This window comes from Heterocephalus glaber, unplaced genomic scaffold, assembly GCF_053883595.1.
Source record: "Heterocephalus glaber isolate CG9 unplaced genomic scaffold, H.glaber_assembly_v1.0 deba00001571, whole genome shotgun sequence".
Taxonomy (NCBI): Eukaryota; Metazoa; Chordata; class Mammalia; order Rodentia; family Bathyergidae; genus Heterocephalus; species Heterocephalus glaber.
The window spans coordinates 1,395,762-1,420,806 of NW_028258356.1; the positions used below are offsets into that span (position 1 = coordinate 1,395,762).

The 25,045-nt window shown below is 37.1% G+C and overlaps 1 protein-coding gene and 1 long non-coding RNA gene across 4 annotated transcripts in view; both read left to right on the plus strand.

Moving 5' to 3' along the window:
• Rab3ip (RAB3A interacting protein) overlaps positions 1-25,045 on the plus strand; it is a 72,216-nt gene that overhangs the window by 11,187 nt on the left and 35,984 nt on the right. For all 3 annotated transcript variants that reach the window (XM_004845053.3, XM_021258531.2, XM_087192491.1), the window contains one exon: positions 197-455. In XM_004845053.3, coding sequence (XP_004845110.1) covers positions 197-455 — 259 coding nt within the window. The remainder of the gene's footprint in view (positions 1-196; positions 456-25,045) is intronic.
• Positions 462-23,312, plus strand: LOC147823651 (uncharacterized). Its single transcript, XR_015443482.1, has 2 exons — positions 462-5,399; positions 5,464-23,312. It is a non-coding gene; the product is annotated as an uncharacterized LOC147823651 (long non-coding RNA).

Genomic DNA, 25,045 nt, shown 5'->3' on the forward strand with positions numbered 1-25,045 from the left:
TTGTTCTATTTCTATGGTAATATGCATGATAGCCTTTAGCCACATGTGGCTGTTGAACTCCTGAGATGTGGCTAGTGTAACTGAAGACTTGCTGTTAATTAACTGTAGAGGCTACCAAATTGGATAGTGCAGTTGAGAGCTACTGTTTATGCCATTTTTGTTCTGATTTTTGAAAGACTGTTTCTCTCCTTTACAGCATTCATGTTACAGAACCAGCATCTTGTGTTACCTCAGGAGTTTCATCTGGGATAACTAAATTAACTACAAGAAAGGACAGCTGTAATGCAGAGAGGGAGTTTTTACAGGGTGCTACGGTCACAGAGGCTTCTGCTAGCAGTGATGATATATTTGGTTTGAGTACAGATAGTCTATCCCGTTTACGAAGCCCATCTGTTCTGGAAGTTAGAGAAAAGGGCTATGAAAGATTAAAAGAAGAACTTGCAAAAGCTCAGAGGGTAAGAAAGAAATTTTTATTCTTTAAAAATTACTTTGCCATGGGGTGAGACAGCTCATAAACATCATCATTACAGTTCGACACTTGTCCTTCGCATATGCCCAGCCTCAGCTCCTGTTTGTCAGCATTTGGAAACCTGTGAAATTGGCTTGGTAGTAAAAGAGCGCCATAAGATGATTAAATGGAAAAATGAGATTCTGAAACTCTTCTGTACCTCCTATATTGGCTTCTTTCTGTCTTGTATTATATGTTATGCAAATTTAGTGGGCTATTATCCATAGATGAATTTTTTCCCTTTTTATATGTGATTGACCCAATAGTCATTTATGTGAAGTCATTCAATATAATTTATTTTGTTTTGAGGAATTGTTTTAGTAGCATCATCTTTGTTATTTTGCTGGGTTTGACTATTTCCTGGCTTATCTTAGAGAATTTTCTTTTCTTAGTAAATTGTCCTGTTTTTCACTGGGTCTTCTTTACAATTTGTTGGCCACATCTTACTGTTTTGGAGACCGTCCTTAAATTTCAGAGGGAAATGTACAGCATTGGAAAGAGGGATAAGTCTCAAATGAACAATCTAAACTTTCACTTTAAGAACTCGAAAAGGATAGTAAAATAAAACCAGAGCTAGTAGAAGGGAGGGAATAATCATAAGAGCAGAAATCAAAATTGACAAGAGAAAAAAGAGAAAATGAATGAAACAAAATATTGGTTCTTTAAAATAACAAAACAAAACAAGAAAATTGGCATGCCTCTGGCAAAACTGAACAAAAGAACCCCAAAACAGACACAAACAAAAACAGCTCCCCCAAAACAGAAGATATAGATTAACAGTGAAAAGAGTGAAATGAGTTATCACTGCAGACCCCACAGACATCAAAAGTACAATAAGGGAATAAAATGAAAAACACTGTATACATAAATTTAGCAGCCTTGGTAAAAATACCAAGATACATTTAGAAAATTGAGATGATAATGTAAACATCCCATAGGTGTTGCTTCCAGCATACTATGACATTTTACAGACATGCATTTCATCCTCTCCCTGCCATACTTGTCTCTCAAGGGCATAACATTTTAAAATTCTGTTTCTAACATAATACAGTACAGTGTCTTTTTGTAAGTGCTTCAGTGAATCGCAGATGGTTAAATAGCCATACAGATATGTTGATACTGTTTGTTAAAATATATTTTACCAGGAAGAAAAATTAATAGCCTTTTATTTTTATTTGTTTATTTATTTTTTCTTTTTGGTACTGGGGATTGAACTTGGGACCTTGCGCTTGTGAAGCAGGCAGTGGAACCACTGAGCTAAATCCCTGGCCCTCAATAACCTTTTAAATCTTTTCCCAGAGGTAATGGATGTGGTGAGATATGGCTACATTTTGCTTTTACCATTTGGCTTAGACTTTATTGTCTTAAATACACAGTATTTTTGTGAGATCATAGATTTTACAGAAGCAAGCTATTAAGAGTATACATCCATCTTTAAAAATAAATTGTGTTTATTTATTGTTCAGAATAGATTGCTAATCTCTTAGCTCAGTTTGGAATTTCTTCTGAGATAGGTACTGTTGAGATAATTGAAATGATGTATAAGTACCTATATAGGGTGGATTTTGTTATGAAGAGTACAAGACAGTTTGATATTTTTAGGTTTTAAGTCTTGAAGAGGACTCTTGAATATGAAAATATTTTCTGATTTATGGCATCCTGTGAGTCAAAACTATGTCATCAGCCATTTTTTTATTCTGATTACTTTTTTAAAACAGAGGCCAGGTAGTTGCCATTTTTCATCCTTTACTTTTTAACATATTTTTGTCTTCTATTTAAAGTGAATTTCTTGTGGGTAATGTGTAATTGTCTTGGTTTTTTATCCTTTCTGATATCTGTTGGCACCACTGAGCTAAATCCCTGGGCCCTATCCTATTGTTTTTTTATTTGTTGTCTCATCTGATCCTTTTCCCCCCTTTCCTCCTTTTTTTTGCCTTTTATATTCTGTATTTTTTGTTTTATGCTACCACCTTTTCTTATTGGCTGTTTATTTTTGTTGTGTTAATTTAGTAATTACTTTAGGGTTTATAGTGTGCATTTTTAACTTGTTATTGTCTGTCTACCAGTGATATACTGTACCACCCTACATGCAGTGTAAGAACCTTAGAAATTAGGTGGAATATTTTTCATACACTTCTACATATGTTTTATACTTCACACTACATTGTTATTATTTTTATATTAAACTGTTATCTTTTAAAGGGATTTAAGTAATGAGAATCTTTATTTTTCTTTATATAGGCATCCATGAGCTTCCATTTCCAGTACTATTTCTTCCTTCATGTATATCTAGATTTCCAACTGATACATTTTCCTTTTGCTTGAAGGACATGCTTTAACACTTTTGTTGTCCATGCTTGCTGCCGATGAATTCTTTTAGCTTTTTATATCTGAAAAAGTCTCTTGTTTACTTTTGTTTTTGGAAGGATATTTTCATAAGGTAAAGAATTTTAGGCCGATGGGTTTTTCTTTTTCCTTTCAGTAATATAAAGTTGTTACTCCAGTGCCTTTTTTTTTTTTCCTGTATGTGATATTTTTTTCTCTGCTTGGTCTTGAGAGTTTGCTGTAAGCAGTTTGATTATGATTTGCCTTGATGCCATTTTGTTAATCTTTTTGTGTGTGATTGGGATTTGTTGAGTTTTTTGAATCTGTAGGTTGTTAGTTTTCATAAAATTTGGGATATTTGGCCATTATTTCATCAAAAAGTTTTACATTCTTCATCTCTCCCCTTATTCTGGACCCCTATTGCCTGTACATTAGACTACAAAAAACTGTCCCATTTCTCACTGGGATTCTGTTCATTTATTTTAAAAATCTTTTTCCCTCTTTATATTTCACTATAGATAGTTTCTGTTGTTGTATTGTTATTGTCACTATCTTTCCCTCTTCAGTATCTAGTCTGTTACTTTCATACATTATGTTGTTAAACCTACACATTGTATTGTTTATCTCCAAATGTTTGATTTGAATTTTTTTGTATTTTGCTTTCTTTGTTTAACATGATTAGTTTTAGCTCTAGATTCTTGAACATATGGAAAACAAGCTTTTCTAACCTGTGATTCTTTAAATAATCATATAGTATTCACCTTACACCCCCATTTCTGAAGGATTACTTTTTGTTACAGTAAGTTTGATATCTTAAAAATTATTTCATATATTTTCCCAGTTTTTGAGTTGTGTCAGTGGGTGGTAAATCTGATCCTTTTTACTGTATCTTGATTGGAAGTTGTGTTTCTTTATTTTTTCTTGATTGCCCTGTCCCATTTCAGTAACTCCCACATAGAAACTCTGTGCTTCGTCATTCATGCTTCAATTAACTTGAGTTTCATGAATATAAAGATGCAGATGTTTTTGCTCATAGTTATAATTGAGCATAGAATGGATTCTTAATACATTTTGCTGATTAAATGAATTATATATGTGTGTATGTGGTTATACTGGTATATGAGTGGTACACATACATAATATATTAAAGTGATGCTGCTGCTGTAAGCAACCCTAACATTTTACTGACTTAACTGAATAGAAGTTCACTTTTATTTGTCTACTACTCTGATGCGGATGTTTGTAGTTAGTAGCCAGCTCTTTTCTGTGAAATAATTCAGGGATCTGTGTTTCTTTTGTTGTGGGCCTTTTAATCTCTTAGGCCTGAACAACCACTTGGTTCCCAGGAACAGATTTATACCATAAATAGGGGGGGCTTGCCACATGATCACTTGACTTAGGTGCAGGGATGGAGAGAGAAGATGTAATTCTTTGGCCTTCCACAGGTTGTTGCTGAAGAGCAGCTTTTGGTGAAATTCTCAGGTGAAGTTGGGCTTTAGTATATCTTTTTTAAAATGTAGATTTTTATATTTCATTCCAGTGATGAAACAGTTATTGTGTTGAGGTTTGTGAATATACATTTTCAGCCGGCTTCCTTGTTGATTATTCACTAAAAAGGTCAAACCTGCTGGTGAGCATAGGGGATTACCATTTTATGCTTCTCTAAAAGAGAATGACATGACTTGGAAAATAAAACCTAGTAGGATAGCTTGAAGCTAAAGTCATTCAAAAACATATCCTTGTATCAGTTAGTATGGTCCTACTAACTCTAGCCAAGGATATTTATAAACATTTACTGTGTTCTTTCATTGACATATTTCTTGAATAACCAAAGTGCTCACGTATAACATTAGGCTGTGTAGTGTACAAAAATAGCTGAGACTCAGCCTTTAAGGAGTTTCTAATTGAGGAAACATATGGATACATGGTACAAGATAATGTTTCATTGATTCTTTTTTTGCTGTGTTCACAATCAAACTCAGGACCTTGCACTTCCAGGCAGGCACAGTGCCACTGAACTAATCCCTGACCCTGTTTTATTGATTCTGAGCTATAGATTTTCCCCATTGAATCTGTGAAATCAATATGAGTCTTAAAATTTCTGTTAGCTAGGTAATAATCATGACACTTGTCCTCGCCTACTTGTGTGTAGACTTCTTTGTAGCTGTTTATGTTATTTAACCAAATTGTGAGTTGGGTGCTGTCTCTATTGATCTTAATTACTTAATATCTTCGAAAAGATCTCATGTAATGTGACACGGAAAGAAAAAAGGCACAGAAAAGCAGAGTAACATAATAAAAATCTATTTCTCTGTCAGTTTAAGAGTTCTCTAAATATAAATTGAAAATTCTAAGAAATAAGACAGTACTTTCATTAACAATAGTATATTACCTTTGTCCCTCCCTACTTCTCATCCTTCCTTTACCTAATTAAACGTGATATTCTTGCCTCAGCCTTTAGAGTAGCTGAGATTACAGTTATGCCCACCATGCCCCACTTATATTTTATTCTTTGGTATATAAAACGTCTGTGTTAAAAACGATGAAATAGGCTGCAGAGAGGCAGGTCTGCGCACCCCCTACTGAGGTCCCAAGTCACGTGGAACAATCAGCCCGCTGCAGACAGGCAGGTCTGTGCACGCCCTACGGAGGTCCTGAGTCACGTGGAAGGCATCGAATCAGCCTACTGCAGAAAGGCAGGTCTGCGCACCCCCTACCAAGGTCCCGAGTCGCGCAGAACATGCAGAATCAGCCCACGCCCTGGCAACAAACCACTGGACCCCCACCCCTGCTCCTCTGTACAACCACCTGGTTCCACACTACAAAGACACAGAGGACATTGGACCACCAGACCACAGTACTGAGTCCTGCTGCTCCCGGCCCAGAGGTAGGGTCTTCTGAGCCGCCGTCCCACTGCTCCTGGTCCAGAGGAAGGGGCTTCCCAGCCACCATCCCTCCCACTGCTCCCAGCCCAGAGGATAGGGCTTTTGGGCCACCTTCTGTCCTGCTGCTCCTGGCCCAGAGGAAGGGGCTTCTGGGCCACCATCCCTCCCGCTGCTCCCAGTCTACAGGAAAGGGCTTTTGGGCCACCATCCCTACCGCTGCTCCCGGCCCCTGTCCCACCTCTCCCAGCTCTGAGGAGGTAATCTGTGCAGGCGCCAACAGCCCCAACCCCAGTTGAAATGAGAAAACACGTAAATAAGTCTCAAAATCAGACTTCCAGATCACCTACAGCAATCCCAAAGGGAAAGGAGATGGAACACTCTGATACTCAACCACCTGGACCCGCTGAACTGGCAACAAATGGGGATCTGGAAAAAATGAAATCAGAAATAATTACTCAGATAACAGAAAAGATTTTGCTCATGGTGCAAGACATGATTAATAAATCTAGAGAGGACACAGATAAAAAAAAGAGGAACATGATGGAATCCCAACATAGGAAACAAATGGAATCCATAAAACAGATGCAAATAGATTTCCAGGACATGAAAAACTCCATTCAAAGGCTACACAGCAGAATCAGCCAATGTGAGGACAGAATTTCAGATAAGATTGCAATTAATGACCAGGAAAAGAAAAATTGCTTCAAAATTATAAGGGAACATGAGAAATCAATCCAGCAGCTGCTAGATGATGCAAAGAAGAATAACATCAGACTGATTATAGTCAATGAAGAAACAGGAGAGAGTGGAGATGACATAAAAACTCTCTTCACAGAAATAATGGCAGAAAACTTCCCAAGCAGGGGAAAAGAGCTTGACATACAGATAAGTGAGACATATAGGACTCCAAATAGCCTTGATCAAAAAAAATCTACACATAGGCATATAATTGTTAAGATTCCAGAAACTCAACAGAAGAACAAAGTTCTCCAAGCCGTTAGAGGAAAGAAACAAATCACATACAAAGGAAAGCCCATCAGAATCACAGCAGACTTCTCAACACAAACCATCAAGGCAAGAAGAGCTTGGAGTGACATATTCCAAGCCCTAAAAGAAAACAGCCTCCAACCCAGATTGATGTACCCTGCAAAACTGTCTTTCAAAATGGATGGAGAAATAAGATAATTTCATGACAAAGAGCACCTTAGGAACTTCATGAATACCAAACCAGCACTCCAAAGAATTTTACACAATAGCCTAGGAACAGACATTGAGGATCACAACCCCAGGAAGTAAAGCAGAATGAACCCATCTGGCATGACAAGAAATTAAATGTAAAGACGGAGAACCCAACAGAAAGAAAAAGTCATGGCAATGACAAGTCAATACGTTTTCAGTTATAACCATCAATGTTAATGGTCTCAATTCACCAATCAAAAGAAATAGACTGGCAGAATGGGTCAAGAAGCAAAATCCAACAATATGCTGCATACAAGAAACACACTTAATTCAAAAGGAAACTCATAGACTGAAAGTTAAAGGGTGGAAAACAATACTCCATGAGACAGGAACCCCCCAAAAAGCAGGAATAGCTATCCTCTTTGCAGATCAAGTAGATTTCAAACCAACACTGATTAAGAGAGACGAAGAAGGACACTACATCCTTGTAAAGGGAAGAATCCAAGAGGAAGAGATGACAATCATAAATATCTATGCACCAAACACTAGTGCACCCAAGTATATAAAACAAATACTTATGGACATGAAAAGTCATATATGCACTAATACAATTGTGGGGGACCCCAACACCCCACTGTCACAAATAGATAGATCAACTAGACAAAAAATAAGTAATGAAATACTAGAACTCAATCGAACTCTTGAACAAATGAACTTAACAGATGTTTACAGAGTGTTCCACCCCACAAAATCAGAGTACACATTCTTCTCAGCTGCACATGGGTCATTCTCCAAAATAGACCACATACTCACACATAGAACATGTTTAAGTAAGTGCAAAGGAATTGAAGTTATCCCCTGTGCATTATCAGACTATAGTGCAATGAAATTGGAGATCCATATCAAAAGAAACTCAAAAAATTTCATAAACATGTGGAAATGGAACAACACACTTCTGAATAACCAATGGGTCACAGAGGAAATTAAAGAAGAAATCAGACAGTTCCTTCAATTGAATGACAATGACAATACAACATATCGGAATCTATGGAGCACAATGAAAGCAGTCTTATGAGGGAAATTCATAGCAGTGAATACGCATATTAGGAAAACAGAATGAGCCCAATTAAACAACCTGATGCTGCACCTCAAGCTTCTAGAAAAAGAACAGGACAACCCCAGAGCTCATGCAAGGGAGGAAATTATAAAGATCAGAGGAGAAATCAATGCAATGGAGACTAAGAGAACCATACAAAAAATCAATGAAGCCAAGAGTTGGTTCTTGGAAAGAATCAACAAAATTGATAAACCCTTAGCCAACCTTGTCAAAAAAAGGAAAGAAAAGGCCCAAATCCATGCAATTAGGAATGAAAAGGGTGAAATTACAACAGACCCAGCAGAAATCCAGAGGCTCATCAATACCTACTTCCAGAACCTATACGCCAATAAGATGGACAACATAGAAGAAATGGACAGATTCCTAGATACGTATGAATTACCAAAGTTGAACGAAGACCTAAAAATTCTGAACAACCCAATATCAACCAAAGAAATTGAAAATGTAATTAAAAACTTATCAACTAAGAAAAGCCCAGGCCCTGATGGCTTCACTGTTGAATTCTACAAGACATTTAGAGAGGAACTGCTGTCACTACTGTATAAACTCTTCAATGAAATTGAAGGGAAGCATTACTTCCAAATTCATTCCTGGAAGCAAGCATCACCTTGATCCCCAAAGCAGAGAAAGACCTAACTGAAAAGGAGAACTATAGGCCAATCTCACTAATGAACATAGATGCAAAAATCCTTAAAAAGATACTGGCAAACAGAATGCAGAAGATCATCAAGAAGATCATACACCCTGATCAAGTGGGATTCATCCCAGGGATGCAGGGATGGTTCAATATATGAAAATCAATCAATGTAATACACTATATCAATAGAGCCAAGGACAAAAACCATATGATTATTTCCATAGATGCAGAAAAAGCATTTGACAAAATCCAACATGCATTCATGATAAAAACCCTATAAAAATTGGAATAGATGATCTCTACCTCAAACTGATAGAAGCCATCTATGAAAAGCCAACAGCCAATATCATACTAAATGGTCAAAAACTGAAATCCTTCACACTCAAATCAGGAACAAGACAAGGATGTCCACTATCACCACTCGTGTTCAATATAGTTCTGGAAACATTAGCCATGGCAATTAAACAAGAGAAAGAAAAGGAATAAAGATAGGAAATGAAGAAGTCAAATCGTCATTATTTGCAGATGACATGATACTCTATATAGAAGACCCCAGGAACTCTACCAAAAGTCTTCTAGACTTAATAACCAAATTCAGTCAAGTAGCTGGTTACAAGGTCAACACACAAAAATCAAAAGCTTTCCTCTACACCAATGACAGACTCACTGAGAGAGAAATAGGGCAAATAATTCCTTTCACAATAGCATCCAAGAAACTGAAATACCTAGGAATCAACCTAACAAAAGAAATCAAAGACCTCTTCTCTGAAAACTATGGCACTCTGAAAAGAGAGATTGAAGATGATATCAGAAAATGGACAGACACCCCCTGCTCCTGGGTAGGAAGGATTAATATAGTGAAAATGGCCATACTTCCAAAACTGCTATATAGATTTAATCCAATTCCAATTGAGATCCCAGCAGCATACTTCATTTACCTTGAGAAAACAATCCAAAAATTCATTTGAAACAAGAAGAGACCTAGAATATCAAAAGCAACTCTAGGTAACAGAGACATGGCAAGGAGTATTACAATCCCCAACCTGCAACTATACTTCAAAGCTACTGTGATAAAACATCATGGTACTGGCAAAGAAACAGACCTGAGGACCAGTGGGACAGATTAGAAGTTGCAGAAACAACGCCAGACACACTCAGCCATCTCATCTTCAATAAAGGAGCCAAACACCCTCACTGGAGGAAAGATGGCCTCTTAAACAAATGGTGCTGGAAAAATTGGGCTTCAACTTGCCAAAGATTAAAACTAGACCTGTATCTCTCACCATGCACTAAACTAAAATCAAAATGGATTAAAGATCTCAATATTAAAGTAGAAACTCTGAACCAGTTGGAACAGAGGTTAGGTAGAACCCTTGAAGACATGAGTGTAGGAAAAGATTTTATGAACAAAACCTCAGTTGCCTGTGAACGAGCACAATCAACAAGTGGGATCTCCTCTTATGAAAAGGCTTCTGTACAGCAAGAGAAACCACCAGCAGTGTGAAGAGACAACCCACAATGTGGGAAAAAATCTTCACCTGCTCTTCCTCAGACAAAGGTCTACTATCTCGAATCTATAAAGAACTTAAAAAGATCAGACCTCCCAAATTTAAAGACCCAATTCGAAAATGGGCATCTGAAATGAACAGATGTTTCTCAGACAAGGAAGTAGAAATAGCAAATAAATACATGAAAAAATGTTCAACATCACTGGTCATTCAAAAGATGCAAATGAAAACAACACTGAGATGCCACCTCACTCCAGAAAGAATGGCTGCTAGCATGAAATCAACCAATAACAAATGCTGGCGGGGCTGTGGGGAAAGCGGAACCCTGCTCCACTGCTGGTGGGAGTGTAGACTGGTGCAAGCACTGTGGAAATCAGTATGGAGATACCTCAAAGAACTAGGACTGGAAGTCCCATTTGACCCCGCTATTCCACTGCTGGGGATCTTCCCCCCAAAATTAAAATAATCATACCACAGTGGTATATGTGCACCCATGTTCATAGCAGCACAGTTTGTAATAGCTAAAACTTGGAAACAGTCCAAATGCCCATCAACTGGAGACTGGATCAAGAAAATGTGTTTTTTTTATAAAATGGAGTACTACTCAGCCATAAAAAATGAGAAATTAGAGATATTTATAGCTAAGTGGATGCACATTGAGGCGATACTCTCAAGTGAAATAAATAGGACACACATGTATAAATACTGAATAGTTTCTCTGGTGTGAGAAACTGAAAGTGTTAATAAGGACTAAAGTGTATAATAGGTAATGTGAAATAGGAAGAAAAGGGGCAAAGGGGAAGGAAGTGGGAGGGCTAGGGGAAAGGATAGAAGGGAATGGATTTAATATGAGAAAATGGAAAAATAGGAACAAAATGTTTGTAAATAGGGAGGACTGGAGGGGTTGAAGGGAGGGCTGGGCAAGGGTGAAAAATAAGAACCAAGAGAGACTATGTAAAGGTGCAAATTTCCAGTGATGGATGTCATTATATTGTATATCTAAAATGTACCAATGATTAGAATGAATAATTGATTATGCAAAATAGGAAGAAAAGGTCCAAAGGGCTAGGGGTAGTGGGAGGGGCAGGGGAAAGGAAAGAAGGGAAAGGAAAAATGCTGAGAAGTGGAAAAAATGGAAATAAAGTCTTTGTAAATAGGGAAGGGTGGAGGGAGTGAAGGGAGGGCTAGGAATGGGGAAAAAATAAGAACCAAGATGCATTATGTAAAGGTACAATTCCCAATGAGAAATGTAATTGTGTTGTATACCTACAATGTACCAATAAAAGAATTTAATAAAAAAATAAAATAAAAACAATGAAATAGCTGAGTGTGGTGGCACATACCTGTAACTGCAGCACTCTAGGAGGCTGAGGCAGGAGAATTGCAAGTTTGAGCCCACCTTGGACAACTTAGCAAGACCCTATCCCAATTTAAAAAATACAAAAGGGGCTGATTATGTAGCTTAGTGTGAAGGCTCTGTGTTCAATCTCTAATGCTGCCAAAAAAGAAAAAAAACTCTTAGTGGGGGCTGGTGTTCTGCACTCTTAGTCCCAGCTACTTGGGAGGCTGAAGAAGGAGGATCTCTTGAGCTCAGGGTGTTGAGGCCAGTGTGTGGAACATAGTGAGAACTGCTTCAAAATAAAACAAAACAAACGAAAAATAAACAAAGATGAAGTCTTAAATTTGTTTAAATACTTTGATTATAAAATTCTGTCACTTCTTTTCTTCAGTATTAGTCCTCTAATTCCATACTTCTTGCCTAAAATATTAATTACTGTGTTCTCTCTCCAGTCTTTTATTTTAACCCAGGCAAAGTACAAATTATTCTGAATTGCAAATCTGTTTTTTGTCCTGATTAAAATTCTTTAGTGATTTCTGATTGCCTTTTGAAGACTTCTCCTTGTTTTTAAAGAAAGTCTTAATTTCTTAACCTGACATTCAAGGCTTTTCAAGACAGGTCATAAACCTAATTTTCTGGCCTTACCTTCATGTGGCATCCATCTTCCCCATCTTTGGGTACCATGAAACATATGCTTTCCTTTATATTTGGCAGACTCTTTAATTTTTTTCTAGTATTCACACGTCACTATAAAGTTGCCTTCTAAATTTATTGAAAAGTTTGTAGCCCTCACGAGGCAATGACTTCATGAAAATCCTGAATTTTGGTCTGATTCCATTTGTATATCTCTTGCCCCTAGATTAAATTCTGAGGTATTGGTAACACAAAGTTTTGTTGAAGGAATGAATTTTGAAGAACTATATTACAGTACAAGGTATTAATAATTAAAATACAAAGAAAGGTCTAAAAAGTATTCACATGAACAAATTTTACTTTATGTAGATAGATTAAGTTGGAACTTGAGTTATAAAGAAAGTTATTGGTCAGTTATAGATTAAGAGTTTGTCCAGATGAATGGAATCAGATTGAGAAATGAAGGAAGAGTGAGTCAGACTAGTTAAACTATAGCCTAGAGTATGTGGATCAAGGGAGATAATTCTGAAAAGGGAAACAGCACACATTGTAGAGCAGTGGTCCCCAACATTTTTGACACCAGGGTCCAGTTTTGTGGAAGACAGTTTTTCCATGGACTGGGGTTGGATGGTTAGAGGACATTACATTTATTGCGCACTTTATTTCTATCATTATTACATGGTAATATATAATAATTATGCAACTCACCATAATCTGGGAGCCCTGAGCTCACAAGCTCTGGGGGCCCTGAATTTGTTTTCCTTTAACTAGACAGTCCCATTTGGGGGTGATGAGAGAGAGTGATATCCTAAGTGTGTTGTGTATGTCTAGTCTACCTTGTGATCTCATTTCAGTTGCTGTTAGTGAAGAAAACCCTATTTCACAAAGATAGGATTTTGGAAATGGAAACAGGCTTTTCAGTGGTTTTGTGACAGACTCAGTATATCCTGCCTTGCTCTTAATCCAGAACATAGGGATATTTGAAGTTATCTCAAACATACTTTTAAGGCCACTGTAATTTACAATCTCAAATAGTTGATCCACTTCTAGCATAAAGTTGATTCACCTGGCTAATTCACAAATGAGTTGTGAATCCATTCCTTCCCAATTCAGGGGTCTTTTGTGGTTGGAAAGTAATGTTCAAATGCCTTTGAAAGTGAAGATAGGTGATCATGTACCAGCTAGGACAGTGATGATGAACTTTTAGAACTTTCAATGATACAAACAGCTCGTTGCAGCACATGTGCCATAGGTTTACCACTGAGCTAGGAGAAAGAAGGCCCTAGCTCATTTTCTTTCAAAATCACTGCTAATGTTTGAAGCATGTCAAAAAGCCCATGATTCCAGTTTGGCTTTGAATGCCTCCACTTTATCTGCCAACTTGAACACAATTGTCATTCTCCTCTGAAGTGACAGATTGCATTCATTGAGCAGGATGAATATATTACACGAGAAAGGAAGTTTTGTGATTCGTTCTTTGTCTTTGAAATGTGCTGCTGGTGATGACTTTTTCTAAGAAATATCTCTAGAGTGGCTCTAATAACCTAGAAACTGGCTAGTGATGAGTCTTTAGAAAATCATCTCACTTCTGTGTAAAAGAAGACATAATGCTCTGCATACATCTCCTCACAGAGATTTGCCAATAGATTTGCCATTTCATTTGCCAATGAATTAAGGGCATTCACTTTAATAATTATATCCTGCACAGTGTTATTAGTTAAGTACAGTGGCATTTTTCAGCTAGGCAACATTTCTTTATGAATGACATAGTGCATAGACTTAATCTTCAGAAGTGATCTCTTTGATCTAAGTATTGAAACCAGAAAGCAGTCCAGGTATCGCAGCTGCTCCATCTGTGCATATATCTACACAAGTTGATCAATTCAGTTTTCCTGATATATAAACTTTTAAAGGCTTGAATACTTCTGCAGCTGTGATGCACATAACATAAGCTCCTGCATATCCTCCTGAAAAATGCAGTGCACAAAACCAATACTTGTTGCCTTGTTGTCAACATTGGTAGACTTGTCAACCTGGATTGTGTATCACAGTGACTTCATTAATCCTAACAATTATGCTTCAGTATCCTCTGGTATTTTACCTAATTACGGTCCTAGCCCAAAGAGCAATATGTGCCACCCTTTTTTAAAAATTGAGTTTATTGGTACATTTAGGTATACCTTATGATCACATTCATCATTGAGAATTTGTACCTGTACATGATAAATCCTGATTCTTATTTTTTCCCCTTCCCTTGCCCTCCCTTCAACCCTTCTACCCCCTATATACATAAGCTTTGTTTCCATTTTTGTCTTAACCTTTAATTTTTTTCTTTCCCTTCTTTCCTTTCCCCTGTCCCCCTTCCCTAGTACCCCTTCCACTTTGAACATTTTCTTCCTGTTTCATGATATCTATTATATATTTTGGCCCTTATTTACACCTTCAGTTTCTTGCACCAGAGAAATGATTTGGTATTTACACATGTGTATCCTATTTATTTCACTTACAAGTGTGGTCTGAAGGTGCATCCATTTAGCTATAAATGTCTCAAGTTTATGGCTGAGTAGTACTCCATTTAATTTTTTTAATTTTTTAAAATTTTGGTTCATTTTATGCTTAGTTTTATTTTATTTTTTTCCATTAAGTTTATTGGTACATTTTAGGTATAAAATACAGTTACATTCATAATTGGGATCTTGTACCTTTACATGATGTATCTTGGTTCTTATTTTTTTCCCTTCCCCTGCCCTCCCTTCACCCCTTCCACCTTTCCCTATTTGCAAAGACTTTGTTTTCATTTTTTTTCCTTTTCTCATATTTTTTCTTTTCCCTTCTTTCTTTTCCCCTACCCCTCCCACTTCTGCTACTCCTTTAGACCTTTTCTTCCTATTATGCAATATCAATTGTGCATTGTTTTAATTACAGTATCAAAATTTACGGGACATTACCACAGATTTTACAGAATTTAAAAGGATATAGAAAGCATATTACAAAAATCCTTTTTGAAATAAATTTGACAACTTCTAAGAAGTTCCTTGGAAGACAAATTAATGAAATGGACTCTGGAGGAAATATAAAATTTGAATAGCAACTATTAAAGAAAGTATATTTCTAGCTTAAAAACCTACCTATATGACAACGACAGGCTCATATACATTTTAACTGATGAATTATATCAAACATTTAAAGCAGAGAAAAGAAGGAGCACTTCTCCCCTCATTTTAGGAAATCAACATTGTGCCAATACTAAAACTGGATAAAGATAATAGAAGGAAAAAGTATGAACATAGATAGAAATTTGTTTAACAAAACAAACTATTAGAAGTCAGATCTGGCAGTATGTGGAAAGTGGTTTTATTACAGGGATGGCAGTGTTGGTTCAGCATTGGAAGATCCACTCCCATAAGTCATCATTTTTTTCTTTTTTGTACTGGGGGTTGAACTCTGGTCCTTGTGCTTGCACAGCAGGCGGCAAAACCACTGAACTAAATCCCTGGCCTCATAAGTCATCATTTTAACAGAGGAAAGGAAAAAGCCGTATGATCCTGTCAGTAGTTGCTGAAAAAGTATTGGACTAAATTCTACAGCTACTGTTGGTAAAAGCTATCAGGAGACTAGCAGTAGAACAGAACCTTCTCAAGAGATAAGACATGTACTCCATACTTCCAGCAAAAATGCCTTATATTAATGGAAAAGATATAGTGCTTTCTCCCTAAGGTGGGGAACACAGGCAGATATGCATACTCTTCATCTGTCCATTAAACTTTGAAACGTAGGCCCAAACCAAAATAGTCTGGCAATAAAAGGAAATAATTAGCATAGGATTGGCAAGGTAAAATCTTTATATGTAGATGAAATGATCATCTACAGAGAAAATACTAATAAATCTCTAGGAGCCCCTAGAACTTGTATCTGAATTTAGCAGGATGAGCAAACACAAGATATATATAAAAATTCAGGTCTGTGTATACTTGGTATAAATGAAGAACTGGATATTGAAATTGAAAGTTATATAGGAGTACAAAGGACCTAGAAAAGTAAAAAGAAAAAAAAAAGAAGCAGCGTTGGAAGACATTTATTACCTAATTTTAAGACTTCCTTTAAAGCTACAGTAATCAAGGCAGTGTTGGTGTAAGGAAAGACATATAGATCATTGGAATAAAACAGAGAATCTGGAAATAGAGCCACACGTATATGGTCCACTGAGTTTTGAAAGATTATTTAACATTAACATTTTATAAAACATAAACTCAAGAGCAGAGGAAAGGGTAGTGTTTTCAGCAAATGGTACTAGAATACCTGTTACCCGTACGTAAAAAATTAACCTCAACCCTTTATTTCCATATATAAAAATAACTTGAAAGGATCTATGAGCCTAAATATGAAAGACTAAAACTGTAAAACTTTAAAGAAGAAATTATAAGGGAAAATTTTCATGAATTTAGGGTAGGCAAGAATTTCCTAGGATACAAAAAACATGATGTATAGAAGAAAAAAATTGATAAATGAGATTCCATCAAAATTTAGAACTTTAAATGACATCGTTAAGAAAATAAAAAGTAGTCCTTAAACAGACCATATTTATAATGCATATAACCTATGACCAGAATATATAAAGAACACTTACAGCTCATTAATAGACAACCCAATTAAAAAGTAGACACAAGAAGATGATAAATAGCCAGTACAGCACAAGGAAAGGTGTGCAACACTAGAATCAAAAAAATACTAATCAGTACAATAACAAGACTGCATTATACACTCATTAGGGAGATGAAGTTAAAAGTTTTCAAAGAACAAATGTCAGCTTAGGTGTGAACCAGTTAGAACTTTCTAATACTGCTAATGTGAATGTAAAATGATAAAACCATTTTGGAAAACAATATAGTATTTCTTGTATTACTGTTAAGAACAAACAGTTCTGTTCTTAAGTTTTTACTTAAGAGGAATGAAAACACATGTTCACAATAGATTTGTACATACAAGTTGACTATCCCTTATTTGAAATTTTTGGGACCAGAAGTGTTTCAGATTTTGGTTTGAAATCCACTTGATCTTCAAAGAGGATAGCTATTCCTGTTTTTTTTGGTTTCCTGTCACATGGAGTATTGTTTTCCACCCTTCAACTTTCAGTCTATGAGTTTCTTTTTGAATTCAGTGTGTTTCTTTTATGTAGCATATTTTTGAATCTTGCTTCTTGGCCCATTCTGCCAGTCTGTTTCTTTTGATTGGTGAATCGAGACCATTAACATTGATGGTTATAACCGATCTGTATTGACTTATCATTGTCATGACTTTTTCTTTTTTTTTTTTTGTTAAATTCTTTTATTGGTACATTTTAGGTATACAACACAATTACATTTCTCATTGGGAATTGTACCTTTACATAATGCATCTTGGTTCTTATTTTTTTCCCCATTCCTAGCCCTCCCTTCACTCCCTCCACCCTTCCCTATTTACAAAGACGTTATTTCCATTTTTTCCATTTCTCAGCACTTTTTCCTTTCCCTTCTTTCCTTTCCCCTGCCCCTCCCACTACCCCTACCCCTTTGGACCTTTTCTTCCTATTTTACATTATCTATTGTTCATTCTAATCATTGGTACATTTTAGGTATACAATATAATGACATTCATCATTGGAAATTTGCACCTTTACATAATCTTTCTTGGTTCTTATTTTTCATCCTTGCCCAGCCCTCCCTTCAACCCCTCCAGTCCTCCCTATTTACAAACATTTTGTTCCTATTTTTCCATTTTCTCATATTAATCCCATTCCCTTCTATCCTTTCCCCTAGCCCTCCCACTTCCTTCCCTTTTGCCCCTTTTCTTCCATTTCACATTACCTATTATACATTTAGTCCTAATTTACACTTTCAGTTTCTCACACCAGAGAAACTATTCAGTATTTATACATGTGTGTCCTATTTATTTCACTTGAGAGTATCGCCTCAATGTGCATCCACTTAGCTATAAATATCTCTAATTTCTCATTTTTTATGGCTGAGTAGTACTCCATTTTATAAAAAAAACACATTTTCTTGATCCAGTCTCCAGCTGATGGGCATGTGGGCTGTTTCTAAGTTTTAGCTATTACAAACTGTGCTGCTATGAACATGGGCACACATATATCACAGTGGTATGATTTTTTTAATTCTTTGGGGAAGATCCTCAGCAGTGGAATAACAGGGTCAAATGGGATTTCCAGTCCTAGTTCTTTGAGGTATCTCCATACTGATTTCCACAGTGCTTGCACCAGTCTACACTCCCACCAGCAGTGGAGCAGGGTTCCTCTTTCCCCACAGCCCCACCAGCATTTGTTATTGGTTGATTTCATGCTAGCAGCCATTCTTTCTGGAGTGAGGTGGCATCTCAGTGTTGTTTTCATTTGCATCTTTTGAATGACCAGTGATGTTGAACATTTTTTCATGTATTTATTTGCTATTTCTACTTCCTTGTCTGAGAAACATCTGTTCATTTCAGATGCCCATTTTCGGATTGGGTCTTTAAATTTGGGAGGTCTGATCTTTTTAAATTCTTTATAGATTCGAGATAATAGACCTTTGAGGAAAAGCAGATGAAGATTTTTTCCCACGTTGTGGGTTATGTCTTTTTCTTTTTGTTGGATTCTCCCCCTTTGCATTTAATTTCTTGTTGCGCTGAATGAATTCATTCTGCTGGGCTTCCTGGGGTTGTGGTCCTCATTGTCTTTTCCTAGGCTATTGTCTAAAATTTTTTGGAGTGCTGGTTTGGTATTCATGAAGTTCCTAAGGAGCTCTTTGTCATGAAAGTATCTTATTTCTCCATCAATTTTGAAAGATAGTTTTGCAGGGTTCATCAGTCTGGGTTGGACACTGTTTTCCTTTAGGGCTTGAAATACATCACTCCAAGCTCTTCTTGCCTTGATTGTTTGTGTTGTGAAGTCTGCTGTGAGTCTTATGAGCTTTCCTTTGTATGTGAATTGTTTCTTTTCTCTAACTGCTTGTAGAATTTTGTTCTTCTGTTGGGTTTCTGGAATCTTTAACTATATGCCTATGTGTAGATTTTTTTTTTGATCATGGCTAGTTGGAGTCGTATATGCCTCACTTATCTGTATATCAAGTTCTTTTCCCTTGCTTGGGAAGTTTTCTGCCATCACTTCTGTGAACAGGTTTTTTTTTGGTACCTGCCATCAAACTCAGGACCTTGTGTTTGCGAGGCAGGCGGTGACACCACTGAGCCAAATCCCCAGCCCTGTGAACAGTTTTTTTATGTTGTCTGTACTCTCTCCTGTTTTTTCATTGACTCTGATCAGTCTTATGTTATTTTTCTTTGCATCGTCTAGCAGCTGATGAATTGATTTCTCGTGGTCCTTTACAATTTTAAAGCAGTTTTTCTTTTCCTGGTCATTAATTGCAATCTTATCTCTATATCTGAGATTCTGTCCTCACATTGGCTCATTGTTCTGTATAAGCTTTTAATGGAGTTTTTTTTTTTTGGTGTGGGGGATTGAACTTGGCTCCTTGTGCTTGCGCAGCAGGCAGCGAAACCACTGAGCTAAATCCCTGGCCCTTCAATGGAGTTTTTAATCTCATGGAAATCTGTTTGCATCTGTTTTATGAATCCCATTTGTTTCCTGTGCTGGGATTCCATCATGTTCCTCAGCTCCTCTATTTTTTTTAATCTGTCCCTTCTCTAGATTTATTCATCATGTCTTACACTATGGGCACAATCTCTGATGTTATCTGGGAAATTATTTCTGATTTTATTTTTTCCAGTTGCTCTTTTGTTGCCAGTTCAGGGAGTCCAGGTGGTTGAGTATCAGACGGTTCCATCTTGTTTCCCTTTGGGTTGCTTTAGGTGATCTGGAAGTCTGGTTTTGAGACTTGTTTATGTGTCTTCTCATTTTGACTGGGGGAGGTTGTTGCTGGCACCCACACAGCTCACCTCCCCTGCGTTGAAGAGGCTGGTACAGTGGTCTGGAAGCCTCTTTCTGGCTGCTGGGAGCGACTCACCTCCTCTGTGCTGGAGGAGGGGGTGGTTACAGTGGCCCAGAAGCCTCCTCCTGGGCACTGGGAGCAGCTCACCTCTTCTGTGCTAAGGAGGATGGTATGGTGGCTTGGAAGCCTCCTCCTGGGCACTTGGAGTGGCTCAGCTCCTCTGTGTTAGTACTCCATTTTATTAAAAAAAAATCACATCTTCTTTATTTACTTACCAGTTGATGGGCTTTTGGGCTGTTTCCAAAATTTAGCTATTATAAACTGTGCCTCTATAAACATGGGTGTGCATATGTCGCTGTGGTTTGATCCTTTTAATTCTTTTGGGAATACACCCAGAAGGGGAATAATAGAGTCAAATTGGGACCTCTTGTCCTAGTTTTTGTGGAATCTCCACACTGATTTCCACAGTGGTTGTACCAGTCTACTCTCCCACCAACAGTGAATGATTCTTTTCTCCCCAAAGTCCCACCAGTATTTGTTATTGGTTGATTTCTTGATAGCAGCCATTCTTTCTGGAGTGAGGTGGAATCTTAGTGTTATTTTCATCTGCATCTCTGAAATAACCAGTGATATTGAACATTTTTTCTTATGTTTATTTGCTGCTTCTACTTCTTCTTCTAGAAATGTTGGTTTATTTCAGATGCCCATTTTTGAACTGGATCTTTAAATCTGGGAGGTCTGATTTTTGTAAGTTATTTATATGTTCTAGATAGTAGTCCTTTTTCTAAGGAACAGCTGGTAAAATTTTTTCCCACATTGTCGGTTGTCCCTTAGCTCTGTTGGTGATGTCTGTTGCTGTGTAGAAGCTTTTCAGTAAGATGAGGTCCCAGTTTTTGATTCTTTGTGCTAGTTCCCATGCTACTGAGGTATTGTTTATAAAGTCTTTTCCTATGCCCATGTCTTCAAGAGTTCTACCTAACCTATCTTCCAGGAGGTTTAGGGTTTCTGTTTTAATATTTAGATCTTTGATCAACTTCAGTTTCAGTTTAGTGCATGGTGAAAGATATGTGTCTAGTTTTAATCTTTGGCAGGTTGAAACCCAGTTTTTCTAACACCATTTATTAAAGAGGCTGGCTTGGGCTGGGGATTTAGCTCAGTGGTTCTGTCGCCTGCCTCGGAAGTGCAAGATCCCAAGTTTGATCCCCAGTACCAGAAAAAAAAAAGAGACTGTCTTTCCTCCAGTGAGGTGGGCCACCCTTTTTGAAGTGCAGCTTTTCCTAAAAGTTCATGACAGGTGTCTTTAGCAGCAGACAGGATCAACTTTTCACCAATAATAAAAGGTTTCTTAGCTTTAGCAAATTGTTAGCCATTAAAAATGATGCTTTCAATTCAGTCACATTTGATGAAGTGTTGGCCTTCAATAGTTGCTTCTGTTCTTTGTGCTCATGTTTTATTCTTTTCTTTCTTTCTTTTTTTTTTCTTTTGGTACCGGGGAATGTTCTTTTCTTTTGAAAAACTCCAGAGGCTTGTCTTTTAGTGCAGAGTGCTTGGTCTCCATGTGATGAAGCAGTTAAGGTTACATGGTTTTGTTGGATAGCTGGTCAGCACATACTGTGTAGTGCAGGCTTGGAGAATGTGAATCCCTTGTTGCAGTGAGCCCACAATAGGTGAGACTCGGTATTTTCTTTTAAATGCAGCTCTCTTTCTGTTGGCAGTCTTAGAGTCTTCTGTTGTCTCGTCATTGAATCTTCTTTGCAAAGGAGCTCTCCAGTGATGTTCATTTTTTAATTCATTTTTGGTTAGGGTTAACTTTGGTGTTACCAAAACTGTCACTGAGACATGTGCTCAGGGCAAGGAGAGAGGCATGAACAGAAGTGATAAATATAATAACATGTGGGCGTTACATGGACTGAAATAAGTGTCATATTCTTACTTAAAGCCAGCCACCAGATGTGTACACCTGAAGTGTATAAACTCACTTAACCACTATAAATATGTGTGCATACTTACCGTCTGCCATCAGATGCACATTATTACTTGCTGATCGCTGATAGCATTTTGGTATGAGTCTTCAAGCAGTTAAATTATTGTGGTCTGTAGTGAAATCTTTCTGCCAATGTTAATCTATTTTGTGGGCACTCCCCACCACTAGCATCAACACTTCAGATCATCACATATTAAATTCTCATAAGGAGCATGCAGCCAAGGTCCCTGTATGCACATTTCACTGTACGTTTGAACTTCTGTGAGAATCTAATACTGCTGTTGATCTGACAGGAGACAGAGCTTGGACAGGAATTAGTGGTGGGAGATAGCTATAAATACAGATGAAACTTTGCTTACTTGCCCACCACTCACCTGGTATTGTGTTGCCTGGTTACTAACAGGTTACTGAGAGTCCACTGACCAGTACTGGAGGATGGAGACCCCTGTTGTGAATAGTCTTTAGTATTGAGCATGAGGTTTATGCCACTTTGACAGATAGTAGGTTCATGCCTCTTTGGTGGATAGTTGTACCTTCATGAGTGATAGATGTATTGCTTTATTGGTTTGGAAACTTCTCAAGGGGATAATATCTCATTTGTTTTTGTGTCCTGAGGGGTTACCACCTGCTTAGGAAATATTCAATGAATTGGCTTCATTTTCATATAAAATTTAGGCTTTGAAATGACCTGGTATTAAATTTATGCATTTATGGATTTATGAATTAACTTGGGCAGAATTGGCATCAAAATGGTGTCTTTCTATTCAAGAACACGGTGTACTTCTCTTTCTATTTGCTCAGGTCTTTTGTGTTTTTAGGAGTACTCTGAAATTCTTAGTTTGCATTGTATTCTTTAGCATTATAAAATTTCCTTTGTCTTTGTTAGTGATTTTTGTCCTATATTCTACTTTGTCCAGGTGATATCGAGATTAAGATTTCTGTTTTATTTTTATATTTTGGTATAGTTCTGCCATCTTTTATTTTTAATGTCTGAATCACTTTGTTTTAGGTATGTCTTTTGTATGGGGTATAGGGATGGATTTTGCTTTTTAAGCCAAACTGAAAGTCATTTTCTTTTAATAGGTGAGTTATGGTCATTTACATTTATTGATAAATATGCCACATTTAGGCTTATTTCTGTTAAATAGCTTTCAGATGTTTATTATACATAATATATGTAATGTAATAATATATGTATGGGTGAGTTATGCTCATTTATGTTTGTTGATAAACATGCTATATTTGGGCTTATTTATAGCTTTCAGATGATTCCTGAATATGTATACAGACCTTTTCTTTGTGTCCATCTCCTTTTTTTTTTGGTGCCAGGGATCAAACTCAAGACCTTCTGCTTGCGAGGCAGGTGGCGGAACCACTGAGCTAAATCCCCAGCCCGCATCTCCTTTTTTTTCTTTTTTGAAAGTTAGATTTTTCATTTCAGTTTTTACTTTTATTTTATTTTTTTCCTTAAATTCTTTTATTGGTGCATTTTAGGTATACAGTATGTTTACATTTATCATTGGGTGCTTGTACCTGTACATGATGTATCTTTTTTTCTTTTTTTGGTACCAGAGATTGAACTCTGGACTTTGCACTTGCGAGGCAGGCGCTGGAACCACTGAGCTAAATCCCTGGCCCTACATGATGTATCTTGGTCCTTATTTTTTCTCTATTACCTGTGTGCCCTTCACCCCCTTCACCCTTCCCTATTTACAAAGACTTTGTCTCCATTTTTTTTCTTTTCTCATAATTTATCCTTTCCCTTGTTTCCTTTCCCCTTCCCCTCCCACCACCCCTACCGCTTTGGACCTTTTCTATTTCAAATTATCAATTATTCATTTTAATCATTTTAATCCTTATTTACACTTTTAGTTTCTCACACTAGAGAAACTATTTGGTATTTACATGTGTGTCCTCTTTATTTCACTTAAGAGTATAGCCTCAATATGCATCCATTTAGCTATAAATGCCTCTAGTTTCTTGTTCTTTATGGCTGAGTAGTACTCCATTTTATAAAAAAAAAACAAAACACATCTTTATCCAGCTTCCAGTTGATGGGCACTTGGGCTGTTTCCAAGCTTTTGCTATTAAGAACTGTGCCACTATAAACATGGGTGCACATATATCACTGTGGTATGATTCTTTTAATTCTTTTGGGAAGAGACCCAGCAGGGGAATAGCTGTGTCAAATGGGACCTCTAGTCCTAGTTCTTTGAGGTATCTTCATACTGATTTCCACAGTGGTTGCACCAGTGTGCACTCCCACCAGCAATGGAGAAGGGTTCCTTTCTCCACACACCCCCGCCAGCATTTGTTATTGGTTGATTTCTTGATAGCAGCCATTCTTTTTGGGGTGAGGTGGAATCTCAGTGTTGTTTTCATCTGCATCTCTTGAATGACCAGTGATGTTGAACATTTTTTCATATATTTATTTGCTGCTTTTACTTCTTTGTCTGAGAAATGTCTATTCATTTCAGATCCCCATTTTTGAATTGGGTCTTTGAATTTGGGGGGGGGTCTGATTTTTTCCAGTTCTTTATATATTCTAGATAGTAGTCCTTTGTCTGCAGTACAGCTGTTAAAATTTTTTTCCCACATTGTAGGTTGTCTCTTAGCTCTGTGGGTGGTTTCTCTTGCAGTACAGAAGCTTTTTAATAAGATGATACTCCAGTTGTTGATTCTTTGTGCTAGTTCCTGTGCTACTGAGGTTTTGTTCATAAAGTCTTTTCCTATGCCAATGTCTTCAAGAGTTCTACCTAACTTATCTTCTAGCAAGTTTAGTGTTTCTGTTTTAATATTTAGATCTTTGATCTACTTTGATCTTAGTTTATTGCATGGTGATAGATAAGTGTCTAGTTTTAATCTTTTACAGGTTGAAATCCAGTTTTTCCAACACCATTTATTAAATAGGCTATCTTTCCTGCAATGAGGGTGGTTGGCTCCTTTGTCAAAGATGAAGTGGCTGAGTATGTCTGGAGTTGCTTCTGCATCTTCTAATCTATTCCACTGATCCT